Source organism: Falco peregrinus, chromosome 5 (genome assembly GCF_023634155.1).
Source record: "Falco peregrinus isolate bFalPer1 chromosome 5, bFalPer1.pri, whole genome shotgun sequence".
Lineage (NCBI taxonomy): Eukaryota > Metazoa > Chordata > Aves > Falconiformes > Falconidae > Falco > Falco peregrinus.
In genome coordinates, this window is record NC_073725.1 from 23,142,643 (window position 1) to 23,159,602 (window position 16,960).

Here is a 16,960-nt window from a genome sequence, read left to right on the forward strand (position 1 = left end):
TTGTAGCCCATGATGGCAAAATAATTCTAATTTTTCAGTGAAAAGCATTCCTATTTTCTCAGAGGTGAATAACATTGTAGTATAGCCTGTGATTTATCCTTATGAAGCTTCTGTTGCTGCATCTGAGCTAATTAATGAATCCCCTCTTCTACAGTATGAAAATAACAAACAAAAACTATTGCTTTCCAGTGAATTCGTCCCACCATGTTGAGTGAGGAGAAGCGTAACATCTGTCTCCATAGTGTAGATGGGCGTTATGCTTCTCCTCACTCAACATGGTGGGAAGCTTCTACCACATTGATGCTGTATACTAATATGTTTCTTACCTTGGTGAAGAACTTGATTGTTGCGGTGAAGAGATGAAGGAAAAACACATCAGAAGGGGGGTACTCCAGGCTCAATCTTTACAAAGGCATTCAAATTAAAACCTGGGGTTTTTTTCCCTTTCTCCTTTCTTTCTTGCCAAAACCATCTTGGATGTTATCCTTGGAAGTTGACAAAAAATGGTTTGAAATGTTTTCAAAAGACTGTGGCTGAATATGTATTAAAAAAAAAAGAAAAAAATGGGTTAAGCAGAGATGGTCTTCTCAATGATTGTTAAGTAGTTGTTGGTAATTGGTTATTAGGTTAAAATGAAGAAACTGACCATGTCACCTGTAATGGAAGGAGAACATCTTTGTGCTACCCCTATGTTTAATAAACATGCAATAAAATAACCTAAGCAAAGTGAGTACTGCTCCTTAGCTGCTTGAACACAGCCAGAATCAGCATATTCTTCCAGAATGAAATGGCGTTTATGCAGGTGCAAGGAAGCATAACTTTTTTTTTTTTTCATATAATAATTTTTGGTGCCTATCTTGAACTGAAGAATTCCAGGACTCAGCGTTGAACAGATAGCTTTGTTTTGTTACTCGAAGCAGAGCTAATACCCAAAGAAATGCAGATATGGCACCTGACCTAAAATCATGTATCAATCCTTAGGGTAGAAGGCAGAAGATAAGGACTAGTATGAATGTTCTTATACAAAAATTTTACAGATTTAGTTATTAATTCTTTATTAATTGATCTTTTTTCCTATTCAAAGTCTTGAGGGCCCCTTCCTTGTATATCTTTCTACCCGCTGTCTTTTGCTACAAAGATCTTCTATGTAGTCCTTTACTTCCTTTCTTGATCACTTCTCTGAATAAATCCCATGCGAAATTTTTGTATCTATACCTAAGGTTTCCAGTTTGCCATCTAGAATATATAACCAAGTGATTTCTTTCCATTTTAGCCACCAGTGTAAGCGTACTGGTATGACTGTAACAGGTTTGGATATCTCGTATTTGCAGTTGAAGTGTTCAAGAAAATTCAGCTATCGCATTTCTTTTTAGCAGTTAGAAGTCCCCTTCAGAAACTTTTAAAATAAAGTGTCAGATTTTCTAGATCTTAGACAATCCACAGTTTAATTTTTACTTCAGGAATATAGGAATTTGGTATGTTCTCTCACTTTTTAACAAGCTGTACTTCAGTCACACGATACTGTAATATATCTTTATCATAAATAATGTATTTTATTTATGTGTCTGGTCTGAAGTCTGTATAGAGAACAGTGACCAATGCAACTGAAATTGAGACTGTAGTGCCCAGTCTGTGGTTTTCTAAGACTGGGATTTGTTTAATACAAGCTGTAGAAAGCAACCTGGGCTGACCCCCAAGCTCCAGTGAGAAAGGTATAGTGATATATTTGGAAAGATCTTCAATTCAAATACTAATTGAATTAGAAAAGCATTATGACTGCCTGTCCTTTTGCTGTTTCCCTCACACACAGACACCCCCTCCCCAGAAAAAAAAAAAGGGGGGGGGTGTATCAAGATTTTCTTCCTCTGCTGCTTCTATAGTGCAAACAACTTCATCTTTTCTGCTCGGTTGTCTATCCAAAGCTGTTGTGGCACTGTGTTTCCCTTAGCAGATATTTAAAGACTTCATTTCAATACAGCTGAAGAATGTAATTTCTGAAGAGCTTGTTGGTGGAAACTTTTTTCACAACTTTTATGGGCTTCTTCAGCAATACAGTAGAGTGAACAGCAGCAGCCAGGAAGAAAATTGATGTCCTTTTAAATTATGGCTATTTCTTTATTTATATTAATTTTTAAATTCAATTACATAGTTGTTAACATTTGTATGCATGCTCTATAAATAGCGTGAAGTCTGCTCTAACAATTCTGCTGAGAATAAAGAATTATTTGGTATGGTGACCTTTCAAATGGTCATGTGATTTGTCCCTTGCTCTAAGGTATGGTAAAGGAAGCCTGAGAACTGTCTTCAGCTGACAAGTTAACTCCTTTGTCTTTTCGAAACTGTGTACTTTTTAGAGGAATCTATTTCCTCAGATTAATAATTAATGTAATACCAAACCATTTTTTGCTTAGAATTTTCTCTAAAAAGATAAAGGTTTTATTATTCAATTTCAGGCACCCATTTTATGATAAATGTTTGTAGAATTGTCCTGTTGCTGAGGGTTTAGTAAATTGGAAGAACTAGTTTCCCCTCTACAGTAGGAATGTGAAAGTTTGGTGTTTGGCTGTAGGAGTAAGAGTGGTGAAATGTCAATTGATTTTTAGTGTGAATCAGTAAACAAATGCACTTTCTATCTTTAACAATAAAGCCGTGCCAGAGTCTGAAAGCTAGATGTATGTATCTGCTGATCTGTAGACAGAACTAAAACTAGACATAGCAGCTGGTTGAGTCCTTTCTCTTTCTGTGCTGCGTAGGTGTCTACATGAAAGTATATGCCACTGACCTGTGATTACAGACAGTAACAGAGTAGGGCTGCAAGTGAGAAAAGACTCCCTGTTGCATGGGAATTCCCTTGCTTTTATTGTCTGCTGTCATCAGGTAGGAAGAAAAGTAGCTTGATGCTGCTCTGAAAAAGGATTACATTATGGCAGTCGAGAGTGCTGACACAGAATCATTTCACCCAAGTGTGCAAAATAGAGGAAACAGTCTTAATGAGTAATTGGAAGTTGAAAAACTATTTCAAGTAATAAAGCTACAATGTGTTTACCTTCTTTATTGTTGTAATTTGTCAGATTTTTTTCTGTTTGTAGTTGAATTGTAATTTAAAGTTAAACTCTGAGTTAAATACCCCTTTTTCCTGAAGCACAGTAAAAGAAAGTTACTTGCAATTGTAGTGAATTTTACAGGTTTCTAATACTTTACATAAACCTATGCTGTGATAGAGGCAAAACCAGAAGAAAACTATCCTTAACCAAAGGCAAAATCCCATTGAATTTTACGTTTTTAAATTGAAATATTTTGGATGTTGGCAGTTCTGAATTTTTGGCTGCTGGTATTTCTCAGAAGCTTTTAATTAGTCTTAGATAGACTAATGGAATTTTTAGCAGAAAACCTGTCTTCAGATTTAAGAATTTAAGAGAAATTTTTCACCAACTCATTGTTCAAACATGAAAAAACTGAGCTTGCATTTTCCTCAACTATCAATTTTATGTCAAAAAAATATTGCTAACCAACTGATTAAATTGGAGGGAGCATTTAGGGTCTGAAAGACTGTTTCTTTTTTGGTTGAGGCTGGATAGAAAGTGGTAAAAACATAAGAGCTGAGTAAGCCAATAACCAGGTTTCACACGCAGTGCAGATATAACAGCTTTTTGCCACTGAAAAAAGGGTGGTCTCTCTACTGTTTGTCTTGCTTGTCTTTTTTTTTGTTCGTAAGATCCTTATACAAGCAAATTCATTTCGCTAATACAGCAGAAAACTCAGAATTTTTTTGTTCTTGTTAACTTTCTGCTGTGCTCATTAGTTAGATTTGCTTGCAGCAGATTCTTGAGTGCTTGGAGCTGTGTCTGCAGAAGGTGTTGGGAGTATAAGGGCTTGAATGGATGGGTAGGGAAGTCCCTTTATGGTGACGGTCACTGTTTGTTCTTGAGGAATCTTAAATTTCTTTCTTAGATTTTGTCCAGTAGTGGATCTGATTTTGATTGCCATTTGAAGTAATTCCATTTCTAAGTGATATTTGCTTTTTTAAATAATTGCAAATGATAGCAGAGCCTTTAAATATGACATGAACAGTACTGGTTTAATATCTTCGGTTTGATTCTTTCTTTTTTGCTTTAATGTCTTCCTGTGGCCGAAGATTCTGCAGCTGCATACAAGCCTGTTTAAATACTATGCATAGGGAAAGTCCTGTTAAAGTCTGAAAGACAAAAAACTTCAGATTAGTGATAGTAATATTTCTGAACTCAGTTCTTCTATCAACATGTAATTCTTTTGATGTAATGTTCTTTTTACAGAGTTAGGTATATATCCTTTCTGAAATGCCATCCTGAGAACTTCAATTTCCTTACCACTTACATATCATGATGTTAGATTCTTAAAGTGATTTCTGTGAAGAGATTATTAAATTAAGTACTTAAATGATTATACAAAAAATGTCATTTTAAATTTCCATATTTTCAATTTCTGTGTAGGCAGAAGCCAGGCTTGCAGCCAAACGGGCAGCTCGAGCAGAAGCAAGAGATATACGTATGAGAGAGCTGGAGCGACAGCAAAAAGAGGTAGTGTAAATCATTAGTAAATAGTGCAGACTTTTAGTAAAAGTCTTAATGTGCCTTATTTCTGTACTTGCATCAGATTTTGTCTTTTGGTGTAATTCAGCTGCGTGCTACTATTTTCAGCATCAGGCAACTGCTAGCTTCTCACTTTCCCTCTCTCACATGCCCTCCTCTTTTGCCTAAGGTTGTATAGCTAAAAGGGTAACTTGCTTTGTTTTGTGGCATCTCATGAAATATTAATCTGAACATTCATTATTAACTTCCTTAATAGTTACACTTGTATTGTGGAAAAAAATCTAGACAAAATAGGCTGTTAGCACTCTTGCTTTCAAATTAAAAAAACAAAACATTTTAAATGTGATTTTTAAATTCTAGCGAAATCAGATGCTTGGATGTTTTACCTTTAACAAATGCTGTAAATCAATGCTAGCAATCAAAATGGGCAAAGATTAGTCAAATATTTATCTTTAGATATTTAAAAGGCTGAGGCTTTGCTTGTTACTGCTTTTTTGGTTTTAAATGAGCAGGAGAGCGAATATAATGATAATGTCCAGAACTCAGGCTGGCATAAACAAATTTTGCATAAAGAAGAACAGTTTTCAGCTTCTAATGTGAAGTTTAATGTTCTCTGGATTTGAATTAGTACATTTGTGTCTTGAGTCAGCTGGTGACTTTTGTGCTTTTGTAAGAGTAATTACTTGACATATGGCAAATTCTTTGCTGCTTGTTGCTGTGCAAAAGGTCCATGTAAACATGGATAACTGGCAGCACAGCATAAATAATAAATGTGACTGTATGACTTTTTCATACAACTATGAAAAAGAGAATTATTTTGCTCTGTTTTTACTGTATTCATAATATAATTAGCAACTGGATAATTTGGATATGTGCCTTTGGATATGCAGTTTTCAATTTCTTCCCATATGGATTATACTGAAAGTATTCACAGTAAATATCTATTGTCAGGATCTTTATGTTAAAAAAAAATTAGTAGGTTTGGGATAATATTTTCACATATAGTTTTGTGTTGCCTCATACTTTTTTTTTAAAAAAAACCCCCTTATTTCTTGAGTAAAAAAATTAGGAACTAGATTTTCAGCAGTCTGGTTATTTCAAAGTTATTAATTTGATTCAGGTTTTGATGCAGCATGCAAAAGACCGAAAACTTCCTATTTATCATGATTACATTCAAATCCATGTATTACTGATAATTTGGGGGTAGTTTTGCTATGGTAATAACAAGTGCAATTTTAAAAACATGGTTTTGCCCAGGTTTTATGTGTTTCTTGTTATTCCATACTTTCAGTTTTCTAATTGCTGTAGGTATCTGATATTATACTGAAGATTACATGACAATTAACGTAAATTTTTCCAAATCTTTGATTTAGGAATCCAGTTTTGTGTGGTTATTAACCTATATTGTAAATGTTTTGTTTGTTTTTGTTTTTACGTTCTGTAGTTTTCTCAGCATTCATATGATAGAAAATGGGCTCATATCCAGAAATGGATGGTAGGCTAAAACCACCTGTTGTGCATGTTTTTGCCACTCAGAGAACTAATACAGGATTTGGAGGAAGCAATTTACTAATGGTTTGCTGTGTGTCATTTCAAAGTGTTTTATTACTGAAACCAGTTACATGTAAGCTATGTATAGATGTGGATATGCAGGGTACTTTGTGGCAGCAAAAGACAAACTGAAACGAGATTTATTTTCTTAAACTGGAAAGTGTTTCGGTTTTGCCATGTGCTGGTTAAAGTCATGAAAGTATTTTACATGAAATTACATTAGTTTCAATCTAGGTAACTATTTTTTCCATAGTAAATGTTTTTATTGCAGTTCACTTCTAGAGTTTTGAGTTTTTTACTTTTTCATCTTAGCAGGCTTGCCTTTATTTGCTGCTGCTTTGAGTCATGTAGCAAATGCTAGTCTTCTCACTGATGATTATTTCACTTCTAAGACTTAAAAGATTAATCATAAAAGAAAAAAACCCCAAAAAATCCAGACCCAAAAAATTACATATGTATCATCTGTATCCTTCTACCCTTTGCCCCTCATTTTCAATTAATAATGATAAAATATTTGACTGTTCATTTATTTAGATTAAATCCACTAAGCAGGACGAAGTAGAGCTAGTTGGGTTGCAATTTGAGAAAGCTCCTGTTCAATTTATGTTAATTTAGTGCAGTATTTCTTTAGGGAGTTCCTTTCAGAAACTTAATGTACCTCTTAAAAAGGCATATGGGAGATGCGAGTTTCTTTTTATGTTTTTAGGGGAGCGCTCGCTGAGTGTTTTGGACCAAGAAGATTTTAGTAGTATATGCTAAGAGTAACCATAATTTCAAATAGCTAAAACTACCGTGATGGTTAATCAGCACTTCTGTTGAGTAATCCGAGAACCATCATTAGGATTTTATTTGCAGTTGTCCTGACTTTATATTGTCTCTTTGCCTAGCTGACATTCATGTGTATATTAGTTCTATAGTCACTTGTAAATAACATAAATTTCTGGTGTCTCTTGGTAGAATACACATTTGAATGCTTTTTTTTGGTTGGAGAACAAGGGTTTTCAAACTGTGGAATGCAGATTGCATTTGTGAGCAAGTTCACTTTGAAATTAATGCCACCTTCTTTTTGCACTTGTAAGAGGCACATCTGCTGCAGGAGGTTTCTGAGCAGATGTGTGCACTTTCCTCGATTGGGAGACCTAACCTGTTTTAGATAGTGAGTTTTTCAAACTTAAATACTTAGAAATTGAGTTTGATAGCTACCGGCAGCAGCTATCTGTTTGTAATATGTACTGTGGTAAGTACTTCGTCCTTTGACCTGAAAATGCTAAATACTCAATGCTGGCTTTCTAATTTTTGATTGTACACCAGGAAAAGACTCATTACCCAAAGTACATTACCTATGGAAATGTACAGAAAATTGTGCCAGAAGCTGAAGTTTTGCATTATAAGATCGTATTATTAGCTGGGGTGTAAACCAGTGGTTAGGAAGAATCTTGCATAAATAGCAAACTGTCTGCTTGCAAGCTGCAGATAGTATTAACAGGCATTTGTCCATTTAGACCACAGGCATAAAGTATATTTAAAATTGGTAATGATCTGTCTATAATACGTTTAAAAGTTCTACGGAATAAATGTTCATTTTAATCCTCAAAGTAGATGCTATAGAGAGAAAGACTAAAGTATCATTAGAAAGTTAAACTTACACACACATACCCTTTGGGAAATTATTTTCTTGTAGAGTATTAGCTAAGCCTCTTGAATAGTCCCAAAATAATATTGAACAAGTTAATATACCCAGTAATAATGTAGCAAATAACCATGTGACTATAGGCAGTATGAAAGCAAGCTTTAGACTTTGGATATCCATCTATGATCTAGAGGCTGAGCTTTTAACTGTAAAGATATCTGGCTTACAACCTTCAGAATATTTTGACCTATTGAAAACTGTAGGAAGTGAGGCATGTAAAGAAGGATTCCTCCTTTGAGCTCTGTTGTATAGCCTTCAAGTGGGATAGTTTAAAATAAGTTATTCTTAATACGCTTACCTACTGTTAACTAAAATTTTGGGAAGCTTATGTCATGTGAAACATTTTGATGCTTAATTTTTAAATAGTTGTACTTTTGTTCCTGCTGCTTCTCACATATTCCTTTGTGTGAGGCAAAATTAATGTTCTCTGCTCTTTCAACAGAACAAAAGATAAGTTGCCTCAGCTAGTTGTCCTCCCCCAAATTTTATAAGCTGGGTTTATTATTTTCACTGTCACTGTAGAGCAGAACTACCTATAGAATTTATAATTGACCAATTTGCTTAAGAAGCTTTGTTTCTTTAATAAAGGAGAAAATCTGAAGTATGTGTGAGGAAACAGAGAATGAGAATTTCTATTAGGGCTAAAATAACTTTGTAAAATGTTCACAATCTGACTAGTAATTATAGTAAATTTCTTACTAATGTACTTGGAGTTTCGTAAAGCTTTTCTTTAATTTTTACTTTGATTTCTTAATTTAAAAAATCTTGTACTCTTTTCTGCATTAATATAGTAATCAGAAAAAGGATTGACTACTGAACAGTGATTACTAATTTTATTAACCCCCTTTATTTACGTCTCTTAATGTAGTGTGTTGGCATACTTACCCAAATTGGGTGAAATCACAGTTCTTCTGACTTGAGTGAGTTCTGTTGCCACACTTGATTATTTGAAATTATACACAGCATTAAAAGTGCTAACAGCATGTTGCTCACCTTTGCTTGCTTTTGCTTTGTTGTCTTTATTTTTTTTTTCCCTCCTGTGGAATAACTCTGCGTTTCTTCTTTCTCAGGAAGATTCAGAGAGGGCCAGGTATTCTCACCGGTCCAGTCGACATTCATATTTGGTTTGTGTTCAAACTGTGTACTTATTCTTTTCCATCATGGCTTTTTTTTTTTAAAAAAAAAAAAGTTTGGGTTTTGTTTTCATTTTCTTAGGGAGCGGATGATGCTTCAAGTCTTCTAAGTATTAGCAGTTTTAGAGTCAGTATTTTACATCATGTCTAATGTTAAAAGTTCATCTAGTATTTTATTACCATCAATGTTAACAAGGTAGTTTATTTTTATGTATTTCAGTCTTTGCATTTGAAAAGAATCTTTGTTGTCACATGTTCTTTGACTATGTTTTTACTGTAAATAGCTCATGCTTCTTTTTTCCTTTTCTACATATATTTCTTTACAGTATATTTTTGTTGCTGAAAATAGACAAGGTGTTTCAGAATTGTTTGGAAATAGATGTAGTTCAATTGTCAATTATTTGAAATAACATAGATCTAATAACAAGTTGTAAGTGTCATCTTTTAGTGTAATTCCAGTCTAATATGATTTATTTCTTTTTTTAAAAAGCTGAGTAATTGTGCTCAGACTTCAGATATTGCCAACTAGTAAAAATTAATTGGGTTGTCTTTAAATGGTAGAGTATTAAGATTCCTACATAAGTTGTCAATTGTCTTGTGGTTACAACTGTACATCAGATCTCATGGTCAGATGTGAAGGTGCTATTAATGATCAAACAGTGGTCTCCTTTAGATAATTCACGTGGTGGGGGTGGGGAAATCTCTTGTTTCTTCTGTCTCAGAAATTCTGCAGTCAAATTTTGTTAAATTAATTAATACTACTGCTGATGCAGTCATCCTGAATCAGTGCTACTTACTGCAGATGAGTAATACTGATTTGTAACTTGGACATTCATTCCAAACTGATGCTGGTGGTTGTCTGCTCACTGTTGTATCTTTTCTTGCACTCTTTATTTTATCTTCTTATAACATCTGTGGAAGAACAAGTAGTAGTACATAAGGATACAATTTAAAGAAGGGTTTGGTATGATGCAAAGTTTGATTTCCTTGAGAATGTGACAGTAGCAAAGACTTACCTGAATGATACAACGCATACCAAAGACTGCTAATGGAAGTATTTATTGTATCTACAGGCTCTCCTGTATCCTCTTTAGGTCATATATGGTGCTCAAGAATGGTTTTGTTGAGGGCTTGCAAACATTTCCCTGGTTTTAGTAGATTTTTGGAATTAGCTTGTCATGGATCTGCATATAGGTCTGGAGAGAGACAAAATAACTAAAATACAAGAGTTGCTTTTGTTTAATTTGCAAGGTGGAGTAGGCTGTTTCTTTGTGTGACTTTAAAAGAGTGATTGTCACTAAGAGGTTTCAGCAATTAAATGTAATCTTTGATTAACTAAATTTTGTGTAAGGTCTTGCAAGTGCTGGTGTTAAGTGTTTCTGCAATTTAGCACACAGATTTTTACCAAATGAATCCTTTGAATCAGGTAGTGTTGACTACTTTGCAAACAGTAAATGGTTTACAGAAAAAGCATGTAAAATATGTGATGTGGTGACACTTTTAAACTTGAGAGCTGGTACAGGTTTGTTCAGATCTGCTCTTGCCTTGGTTAACATACAAAGTATGCTAAGAGAGAAATTAAGAAGTTTTCCCTTGACTAAATTATAGGGTTTGAACCATCAGATAACTGGGCTAATTTTTGGGTGGCTTACTCAGAATTTCTTTGACTGCCTTGGTTATTTTGTGCCTTTCAGTGAATAGAGCTTTTAATTTTTTTAATATATATTGATATATTTTTTTTATAATTTCATTCTTAAGAGTTCTTTGGATGTCAGTGGGTCTCACAGGAGCAGAGCAAGTACCTCCAGAAGGAGAGATCTTGTGGTGTGTAGCCTGGAATGAGCATGATTTGATGTGTTCACATTATAACATTTTCTGTGTCTACTTACCAAAGAAGTAGTTTGGTAAAAGCATGCTTGTTTATAGAAAACAGTAGTAACTGGACTGCTGAAATGATTGAAGTAATCAAATGTTTTGTGAGAGCAAGTTTGAGGGGTCAAAGAAAATGCAAAGTGTTCTGTCAATAAGAAAACAATATAAAATAATATGAATTAAGCCTGGATTATATTAATTTATGAATGAATACAAAATCTAAAACCAGGGAGGTTTTGATGTTAATTTGATCTCTAGAAGGAATTTTCTTCTTGTAATCCTCTCAGTAGTTCTTATGTTGAAAATTACACTGGGTAGTACTCTAGAATGCTATTACTATATCATGTAATGTTCTCAAACTACTGTCAATTTCTTATTTTGTTTGGTGTTTTAAGGAAGTTTAGGATGATACTAAGTAATATTTTGGATTGTGCTTTGACTACTCTGAGAATGGCCAAGTTACACCTGTGAAATTTTAAATGAACTGGGGAAAAAACAAGCTTGTTTTGAAAGTTTAAGATTTGTATGCTTAAAAAAACAATAAACACAACAGATTTTGTCTTTGTTGAGTAACAAGAAACACAGGGACACTGGCTAAGCTGTTATTACAAAGCTGTTTATCTTTGAAAGTTGTCAAATCTGGTAGACGAGCAGTCTCTTTACCCACAGGTGGCCATTTAATCTCACTATTCCTCCTTTATCACTCACTTGCTCCATCTGAAAACACTTTTATCCCTCCCTTCCCCACCTTTGATTCCTCCCTTGATCCCATGATGCATCCTTGCATCCTGTAATGTCTTCCATGCCCTGTGGGCAGTAACCTCCCTCAGTCTATGAGGTGCCCTGGAGAGCCCTCAGAGCATCCTGATGGGTTTCACACCTGGACAGCGGGGATAATTGATGCTCCTCTGGGCTCCTTTGCCTGTGTGGAGATGAGCCTTTTGTCACATAACCTAAAAAATACTGTCTCAGTTTAATACAATTTACCATATGAGAATTTGTTTAATTATTTAAAACTCAGTTACCAAAATGACGTTACATTTTTCACATAATCTACTGTGGTCCAAAACAATCTTGCTTTTCAGAAATTGGGATACTATCAGGAAAAAACAATTTAGATTTTATTAAAAAGTGTTCCAGCCTCAGAATGCCCTTTAGATTGAATAAATGGCATTTCTTTAGGTATAAACTTTCATAATTAGTAGAATATGTTTTCTTGTAACTTCCTTTTAAGTCTTTTTAGTAATTTATTTTTTTAAAAAAAGTTTAATCTATTTTTTTTTAACGTCATGATTTTAATGTCTTTTTTTTTTTTTACTTCAGTATGACAGTGCTAAGGATAGATCTGCAAGATACTTGGTCCCTGTATGTTAACACTTTGCAAGTCTGAGTGAAGACTGCTGTTGTGCTTTGTTTTTAAGGTGTAATGACACTAACTAGCTATTTTGAATTATTGATCTCAAAATGTATATAAATTTGTACTGTCACACATTCAGAGTTAGAATAGCAGTATGATTCTAACCCTTCACATAGAATGCACGTATAAACTTTTCCTGTGAGAAAATCTCATGAATTCACATTAGACAGCTGTATTACAGTAAGCACTTTTTAGTATTTATCTGTTATTTCTAAACTCTGTAGTGAAGGGACATACACAGAATAGACTTGGAGGACATACATTTTTTTTAAAAAAAATATGTGTGTATGCATATATTTGTATTCTCAATTTCTGTGTAGAAAATTAACATAATTAATGGAAAATTATTTAAATCCTGAGAAAAAGCAGGTGATTTGTATACCTTTACTTAAAAAAAAATTTCTTACTATTGTTATGAAGTGATGGTCGTGCATCACATTCTTATTGGTATTGTGCCAAGTAAGATTTGTGTGTGTCTTCTTAAGCAAAGACAAGCACCAAGTACCACTAAAAGGCATTTGTAAGCAGCTGAAAAAGTTGATTTTGTTTACGTAGCAGTGTTGTCTGAATTATCTACAGATAGGCAAACACAATATAGTACTTAAAATAGCCTGTAATGTTAAGCTTTTTTAGTTTATTTATTGGGTCTATATTTTTGTGTGAAATGTGAACACTGGCTTAAGCCAAGTCTACGTTCATCAGAGATAAGGTTGGTTGTAGTTTCACTTAGCAGTTGTTTTAGGCAGCGATAGAAGTATGGCATGTTATTCTAATCAAGGAATTAGAATTTTCTGTGGTGTTTCCATTGTAGATGACAAAAGTTTTAAACCCTTATGTTTGACTTTATTTTAAGATTGAAGAGGCTGTTATATAGTGGTATTAATTTTCTAAATTTTGTTCTTAGAGTCATGCTTACAGTGAATCTTATAGTTCAAAGAAGAAAGCTGCTTATCCCCATAAAGATTTATTGGTTAGTTTTCTACTGTAATACTGCATATAAAGATACTAACTGTGTAGAGTTACATACTGATACAATTATGGATGAATTTATTAGTTTGCTGGCATATACTGACATAAATGTTTTAAGGAAAAAAGGAATTGCTAGTATTGACCTAAATTCTGACCTGGAGTTGAGTGTTTGAAACTCTGCTTGTGGCAGTGGAATCCCATGAATGGAATCAGCAAAATAGAAATCACATTCTGTTGGAGGCCTGGGGGAAGGCTTTTGGAACTATTTTTTAAAAAGTGGCACTTACTTGAATTAAAGTTTATTCAGTCAGGATGGAGATACATGTTCTGTTGTTTATGCTTTGTCCACTATCAGCTGGAGGTATTTTAAATACCCATGTACAGCAGATTGAATAAACCATAAACTCTGATGTTATCCCAGTGAACTGTTGAGAAAGGCATGTGGATTACTGTGATCTTCCAAACACTGTTTTACAAAGTTCAGTGTGAAACATGAATACAGTGCCAAGAAAATAAATATTTTTTTATACAATTTTTCAGCAGGTTTTGGCACTGATGAATTAGCCATTGTGTCAGGGACTGGGGGAGTCAGAGCAGCAGCGGACACCTTTGTTGAGACAAAGCTGAAATAATTTTTATATTTACTCATAATTATTTGTATTGCAGCACTTCCCCGTGCTGTTTCCCTGTTCCCTCAGTTCTTAAAAAATTAACAGGAATCTTTCTGCCTCCTGTGGCCTCTTGAGATATGAAGCACTACATTCTGAAAGCTCTACTTTTTGCCATGTCTTCATCTCTTTCTTTTTCCTTCTTTATATATTGGGGTTTTTCCTCACATATACATATAGATGCAATTTGTGTAGGAACCATCAAGACCAACAGAAGTAAGCCAAGTGTAATCGCTAGGCTTTCAGCACGTGCACTTGGTGTAAAGAACAGCGGTAGGGTACAGACTAATGCTGATCACATAAGCATCCATCCCTTGTTAAATTCTTAGGCATGTCTATCGTTCTGTCTCCCCAAACGTGCCGATGCAGGATGGTATCTAGTGGAAAACAATTTTCAAGCAAATAATTGTACTAATTATTAGCAAGTTTTGTCGATTTTTTTTTTTTTTTTTTTTTTTCTTTCATGCTCCACTTGTCATGGTTTAGATAAACTTTTCAGGGTTTTCTTACTTATTCGAGAGAAATTAAACCCCAAAACTATTTACTGCTTTGGGCATGGCATTAAAAATACAGTTAATGCTGATATACAGAATATATAAGTAGTTCTTGGGCTTATTTACGCTTTACTTGCTTCAGAAAGTTACATGGATTTTCAGTCAACCATTGGGATTTTCTTTACATCGTTCTGTACAAGCTCTAAGCTTGGGAATGTTTGGGCAATGTTGAGATGGAACTTTTACAAGATGTACAAATGCAGTCTTTGTTTTCTCTTTTCTTTTTTTCCCCACACAGAGTGGAATTTACTATGATCAAAGAAACTATAGCAGCCTTAGATATAGTAAACCAGTTTCTTCCTACCATACTCGGGTCTGTCTCCTTTTCCTATATTATTTTTTTTAATGTGTATAAAATACATACTTGGTTTTGCTTACTTATGCTATATGCAGCAGACTTGCCTCTCTTTCTTTCTGTAACATTGCAAATTATTACAGTTAGTAGTAGTTACAATTGTATTTCTTGCTTTAAGGGTTGGCTTTTATAAAATGAATGGATAACATGCAAGTTATTCTGTTTTCTGCATATGTGAGGTTTAAATTTTAAATAATGTTTCATGATTGCTGTATGATATAAAGAAAACAACTAGCAGCTGTGACATTTGCCTTTTCAAAGTCCTACAACAAAAAAAGTCTTTAAGTTTAGCACCAATATATTACTGTAGAAGAAAGTGTAGTACAAAGGATAAATCAGTGGTCTGTTGTGAGACAGGTAGTATCTTCCTGTACTTGGGGCTACTGTCGTGGTCAGCTTTGAGTAACTACCTAGAAGAAATTGATGTGCCTTTTGAAAACGACTTAATTTCTTATAATTCTCTTCTACGCATCTTCTGATAAAAATACTAGATTGCTTTAGTTAACATTTTAATTATGATTTCAAAGGTAATAGGTTTTCTTGGAGTGTTTATCATTCTTAAAGCTCCTGTCTGTTACAGAGGTAAAACTTAGCATTTTTATTTATAGAAATTTTGGGGAATATAGAGCAATAGATTAAAAAAATAATGTATATAGAAAAAAGTGTTTCTGACTTTTTCTATTCTTCACACTACAGTCATCTTCTCTATACAGTGATCCAGTGGCAACAACTAGAAGTTACAGGGTTAGTACGATATAATATCTTATCTTCGGATGTTTGAGTGACCCTCAGATGTAAAATTACGCTTTTCTTTATAGGTGTCTGCTTCTGTAAACACTGGTTTGATAAGAAGTATCAGTTTGGTTCGTAAGCACCATTTGCATGGTTGCTTTTAATTTGTATTGTATGGCCATGGGGCTTGGCAGTATTACATGAGCATTGTTTTCATATTTTTAAATAAAGCTGCAGCTTGTGTGTATTGTTTTGTGGAGGCATTCAGTTTGGGGTTTTTAACATCATTAAATTGCCTCTTTTAAGTATTTCAGTAGTTGCTGGTTTGCTCATCTGTTTACAGATAAGCATAAAGTTTATCAATACAGCAGTGATGCTGAAGAGATTAACAAGAAGTTAATCCAACCATACTAAAAAACAACTGCATGTATAATACTAAAAAAAGTATTTAAATAAGTTAGGCATTTGAATGGGAAAAATCATTGTCAGGAGATTACAGAACTTTGTGGTGAATACACTTGAAATATTTTTAAGTAAGATGTCATATTTGAAGTTAATAAAAGGCAATAGGATGAAAATCTAATTGCATCTTCACAAACTAAAAAGTATCTAGAAGCACCATACAGATGGCTAAGATAGCTCTACAAAAAGTTGTTGTCTTTAAAATGTGACATGCATACCTGATACTTTATGGCTTTTGCTGCTACAATAGTTCAACTTATACTGCCATGTAGAGTCATACTAAACATGTGTAGAAAACTGACCTATTCTTATGTCATATTTTTATAGAGCTAGTGAGATCTTCTGAACCTGGATTGCAAGCAGAGATAGTTTACTTCTCTGGCTTTGTGCATATTCTCAAGGAAGTATTAGAAGATCCAGTGAGACAACAAGACTGTAATGACTGCTATTATACATAATAGTATATATATAATACATATAATATATATATTTAATATATCAGTATATAATTCTGATATACATATAATTAATTCTACTTTCGGCTAGCAATCCCTTCATAGGTAGGGAGAAGGCAGCATGAGACTGTAATTTTTATTTTTTTTTCAATTGTCTTGCTCAGAACTGCTTTTATTATCCACTGCTGAAATAGATTTCAGCCTTGCACCTTGAGATATTTTCCTTCAGGAAAACTGGCATACATGAGCACAAAGTAATAGCGCTTCAGTTCCCAGGGTGTATTAAAACTTCTGAAGGGTTCAGAACAGTGAAAACCAAATGGCAGTTTAAATACTTATTTTTCTTCTGAAAATTGTTAAGATTTTGTATTTTCAAAACCAATTTGGCTATTTTTTCAAGGAAATAGATCTATATTTGGAAATAGATATACCTAATAATAGGAGGAAGTGTTGCTGGAAGTTTTCACAAATTGTTTGTTGTTTCAAAAAGTATAATGTTGACTGGAATGTGCACAGATGGGATAAGATGGAGTA

General features: G+C 33.9%; 1 protein-coding gene across 8 annotated transcripts in view; it reads left to right on the forward strand.

Moving 5' to 3' along the window:
• Nucleotides 1-16,960, forward strand: part of LRRFIP2 (LRR binding FLII interacting protein 2) — a 57,935-nt gene that overhangs the window by 15,862 nt on the left and 25,113 nt on the right. For 7 of the 8 annotated variants that reach the window (XM_027785266.2, XM_027785270.2, XM_027785269.2 and 4 more), the window contains exon 3: nucleotides 4,470-4,556. In XM_027785266.2, coding sequence (XP_027641067.1) covers nucleotides 4,470-4,556 — 87 coding nt within the window. Of the gene's footprint in view, nucleotides 1-4,469; nucleotides 4,557-6,012; nucleotides 6,064-8,879; nucleotides 8,934-9,024; nucleotides 9,070-12,137; nucleotides 12,180-13,135; nucleotides 13,202-14,660; nucleotides 14,736-15,473; nucleotides 15,522-15,595; nucleotides 15,641-16,960 lie in introns of all 8 variants that reach the window. The other variant, XM_027785274.2, reaches the window with a different exon arrangement.